At 44.5% G+C, this 5,019-nt stretch overlaps 1 protein-coding gene across 1 annotated transcript; it reads right to left on the bottom strand.

The window, feature by feature from the left end:
• Positions 1-2,077: 2,077 nt before the first annotated feature.
• GPR119 (G protein-coupled receptor 119) lies at positions 2,078-3,067 on the bottom strand. The gene has a single exon (XM_004606364.2). The coding sequence runs from the start codon at positions 3,065-3,067 to the stop codon at positions 2,078-2,080; it is 990 nt and encodes a 329-aa protein (XP_004606421.1).
• Between the last annotated feature and the right edge of the window lie 1,952 nt (positions 3,068-5,019).

Genomic DNA, 5,019 nt, shown 5'->3' with positions numbered 1-5,019 from the left:
TTTTCTATACTCACAGAAAGTAGAATAGAGCACGAACTCTGCAACTGATCTCCTCTGACATTTTGGTGGCATCATCTTATGTAACTTAGTTTCTTAGGAAAATGCAAAATTGGGAGTACGTGGAAGAAGGTTAAACTGCAGAGCAAAGTGGGTTCAGTGTGGTAAGTTTGGCAGTGCCTACACTTTTACCATTTTCTCTAGTACTGTGCCCTTTCCTCTCGCTAATTACTCAGACTTTGTAGTTCAGCAATGACATCAGCAAGTAGCTACTGATGACATATGGGACAACTGACGGGAAGGTACACATCATAGTATTTTGAGACTGGACCGGGAGCAACGATAATCACAAAGTCAGCTATTTTTTAAAGAAACATTTTTTAAAATCACCAGTACAGAAACAGACAAATTAGGACCCTAATCCTTGTCCCTACATTTTATCCAGGTATGCCAAAAACAGTAACAAGAAGTCTCATAATGGAGACATTACTGGTGCCCGCTTGAGCAAATCAATGAACAACGGAATGACAGTGCTACAGTGCTACATCTATGTATCCAGATACATCTATAATTTACATCATGGAGGGCGGTACTCCCCACTTTACAAAATGATCACTATATGATTTAAAAGAAGAAACCTTCGGGGCCAGAGTGATAGCACAGCAGGTAGGGCGTTTGTCTTGCACACGGCTGACCCGGATTCAATTCCCAGAATCCCATATGGTCCCCCGAGCACCACCAGGCGTAGTTCCTGAGTGCATGAGCCAGGAATAACCCTTGTGAATCGCTGGGTATGACCCAAAAAGAAAATAAGAAGTAACATTCATTTCCTTAGTGCTCTGTTACTTAATATGGCCACATGTGGCTGTTCAAAATTTGAAATATGGCTAGTTTGAATTGAGCTGTTCTGTAATATATACCATATTATGAAGAATTAGTATGACCAAAAATTTAATGAGTTTGTATGAAGTGTTGAATGTCAAAATAATATTTTGAACATTTTGGGTTAAATGAAGTAACACGTTACCTTTGTCCCTTTGCCTATTTCTTTTTATTTCCTTATTTTAAAACCTTTTTGGCATGGCTACTGGAACATTTATGTTTTATGTGGATTGCACTGTATTTCTATTGTATAGTGCTGCTCTAATATTGACAAAGATAGGATTTGATTATAAAGAATTTGGGGGGAGGAAAAGTAGTTCTGTATTTTTGGAAAATCTTTGGGCCACACCCAGCAATGCTCAGGACTTACTCTTCAATATGCTAAGGGGGTAATTCTGGCGATGGTTGGGGGACCATATGTAGTGCTAGGGTTGGAGCCAGAGAGAAAATAGAGCTGGTAAGGCATTTGCCTTTATGTGGCCAACTTGGGTTCTACCCTTGGCATCTCATTTGGTCCCCTGAGCACTGTCAGGGGTGATTCCTGAACACAGAGCTAGGAGTAACCCCTTAGCATAACTGGGTGTGACCCCAAAACAAAAAAATAGTCCTGGGGTTTCAAGCCAGAATTGATCACATGTAAGGCAGACACCTACTTCTTGTACTATCCCATCTCTCTGGCTCCCAGGCTTGAATTTTAAGAATTATTCCTCAGCGGTCGTTTCCTATTTTAATCCCTTTCAATCTTGTCTCCTTCCTGTGCCTCCCCTGGCCTACTAGTTGGTCCTATAGTCTCGTGTTGTGCTCACCCACTTTCCCATTGACATAATTTTCACCTGTGTCCATCTTGTAATATCCTGGAAAGAAACAGGAGGCCATATGTCCCCTGGTTGAGAATACTACTTTAAGTGAGTAAACCAGTATAGGAGAATCAGGCACATTGCAAAAGGACAGAGAGAGAGAGAAAGAGAGAAAGAGAGAGAGAAATTTTCAAATGGGAAAAGTGATTCAAGGAGAAAGTTAGCATCTTACCTCATTTACTTGGGGAAACAAACAATGAGGTTGGATGGGACAAATAGCCTGAAGTAAATGTTCTTATTCCACTAGCTCCATATGATCTCCAGGTTCAGAGTTAGGGGGATAAGGGAGGGAGAGTTACTTTGAAAGTTCTCTGCCCTTACCGTATTTCTTAGCCATGAAGCTAGGAGATAGTGGCGATATGACAGGAGCTTCCTCTGGGTCCCTCTGGGCCATGATCCCTGGCTGAGAGGAAGAGAAGCAGTGAGGCAATCCCCTTCTTGATTCCTACAGCCAGCTGGTAGAGCTGCTGCCTCACCTCCTTCTGCCAATAGGCATAGAACAGTGGGTTGAGTAGAGAATTGCCCACACCGAGCAGCCACAGGTACCGTTCCAACACTATGTAGAGGTGGCAATCTTGGCAGGCCACTTGCACAATGCCCGTGATAAGAAATGGAGTCCAAGACAGAATGAAGCTTCCAATTAGAACAGTCACAGTGCGGATGGCCTTGAAGTCGTTGGGAGGTCGTGAGGGCCTGTAAGCTCCAGCCATGACTCCTGCGTGCTCCATCTTTCGGATCTGTTGACTGTGCACGGAGGCAACCTTGAGCATGTCACAGTAGAGGAAGACAAAGATGAGCAGGGCTGGGAAGAAGCCAGCACAGAAGAGGGTCAGTACATAGACCGGGTGAAACACAGAGAAGAAGCTGCAGGGTCCTTGGTAGGTGGTCTGCTGGAATACAGGGACTACAAATGGGAGGAAACCAATCAGATAAGACAACAACCACAGCCCAGCAATGCAGGCCCCAGCCACAAACCCATCCATAATCTGGAAGTAGCGGAGGGGCTGCTTGATGGCAAGGTACCTGTCAAAAGCAATCAGCATGACCGTAAGGACAGAGGCAGTTGCTGAGGAAGTGATAAATGCCATCCGAAGGCTGCAGAGGGTCTTCTGTGTGGGCCGGGTGGGGCTGGTTAGCTGGTCTGTCACCAGGCCAGAGATGGCTACACCAAGCACAGTGTCAGCCACAGCCAGATTCAAGGTGAAACAGAGACTCACGCCATCATTCTTGTGGATCAAAAACAGCACAGCCAGAGCCACTAGTGAATTAGCTGCAATGATGAGGGAGGACAGGACAGCAAGGATCACTCCAAATGGGAACGATGACTCCATGTCTTCAAGAGGCATGATTCCCACTTACTCAGCTCAAATTCCCAAGGGCTGAAGGAGCTGTGGGCTCAGGGCTGCGGCACAGCCTGTTCTTCTCTGACAATTTAGACTAGCAGCTTGCCTTCTTTGGAATCCCGCTGGTCATTTAGAGTTATTCACCGCCTCCTTTTCACTCCTCAGCCTCTTGCCTCTCCAGCTCTCCGAAAGCAGCAATCAAAGGGCAGATGTCCTCTCCCCTGAGCCTGAGTTAGTCCCTCCCCTTTCAACAACCAAGTTACCAGACAACTCCTAAGTACCTGGTGCACAACGTCTCACCAGGCTCTCTGCCTTCATTGATGCTTCAAGGGCTCTGTTGGGAGAGACTGTGACATGAGTCAGATCTTCTGTCTGGCAGAAGACATAATTGACATGAATCACATTTTGTCTTCAGAGTTTGGTAATAAGTTTCTACTCTCCACCCAAGCCCTTCTCAAGTACTAGTGGAAAACTGAATTTCAGCTTAATTAAGCAATTGCTTAGTATCTTATTATCAGTTACTATTATGGTTGCTTTTAGTCACTCAAGGTGATCATAATCAGTTGATGTGGGAAGTCAGGGCAAGCAAGTTATTTCAGGGTCCAGTATACTTTAAGGAAAGTTAAATTGGGTGTTAGTGGTGGAGTGATAGCACAGCGGGTAGGGTGTTTGCTTTGCACTCGGACAACCTGGAGTTCTATTCCTCCTATCCTCTTGGAGAACCTGGCGCAAGCTACTGCGAGTATCCCACCCGCACAGTAGAGCCTGGCAAGCTACCTGTGGTATATTTGATATGCCAAAAACAGTAACAACAAGTCTCACGATGAAGACATTACTGGTGCCCGCTCGAGCAAATCGATGAACAATGGGATGGCAGTGCTACAATGCTAATGTGGGTGTTAAGCTGTTTCTTATGTTGGCTTTCTAGGTCCTCAGTTTAAGGGTGTGTGGTTCTTTTTTCTCATTCATCGAAACAATGTGTTAAGGATTCAGAATGGTAGGTCAGAAAGGTAGGACTCAATATCTGTCATTCAGTTTATTTATTTTTTAATTTATTCTTTTATCGAATTACCATGTGGAAAGTTTTCAGGTTTAAGTCCCAGTTATACATGTCATTCAGTTTAGAATAGAGCCATTTCCCCATTTGAAGCTGCTGTCTGTTGTGAACTTTTGAGTTCATTGAAACGGTTTTCTACACCATGTTGGTTGTCTCTACTTAAGATTCATGGCACCCAGCCTTGCTTCTTTTGATCCTGTGTGTCTCTGGAGCATCAGATGGGGAGGGGAGGCATGCTCTAGTGCTGACTTGGGAAAGTTTTCATTTCACAGGGAAAATACTTGTTAGGGTTCTGACAAAGGGTGGTGGTGCTGGGGTGGGTGAGCTGGACTCTGCTTTAGGGCAGCAGTATAAGGTCGCTCCTATTTTAGACTGCGCACATTAGAACTAACCTTTTGCCAGCTACTCTCATCTTGGATACCAACAAGAGAGGTGTGGGGAAAAGAGCTGTTAGAAGCTTATTTACTCAGTTCCAGTGAGAGCACAAATGGGCAACGTTAGTGTTTTAAGTGAGGGAGTGGAGAGCAAGGAACAGGGTGCAAGATAAATATTCTATACCAGAATGTTTTGACAGTCTGAGGGGGCCATTGGCAGATGTATCTCTTACAAAGACTCAAAAGGGCTATAAAGTGGAAATTTGGTCTTCTAGTCATCTACTTGAGAGCAGTTATTGTTTGGTACATGCAGCAGAAGGCCCATTTCAGGTGCATGACACTTGCTTACTTTTGTACTTAGATCTAAGATTTATTTCTGTTACCGTGCCTCATTGTGTGGAGTTAAGTTAGATGGCTTGTTTACAAGCCCATACTCAGAATCAAAAGTATCAGAATCACCTGGAGGGCTTTTTAGAATCCAGATTCTTGGGTCCCACCCTCAGAGCTTC

Source organism: Sorex araneus, chromosome X (assembly GCF_027595985.1).
Source record: "Sorex araneus isolate mSorAra2 chromosome X, mSorAra2.pri, whole genome shotgun sequence".
Classification (NCBI taxonomy): domain Eukaryota; kingdom Metazoa; phylum Chordata; class Mammalia; order Eulipotyphla; family Soricidae; genus Sorex; species Sorex araneus.
The sequence above is the reverse complement of the archived record's forward strand: the minus strand, read 5'-3'. Positions and strand labels throughout refer to the sequence as shown.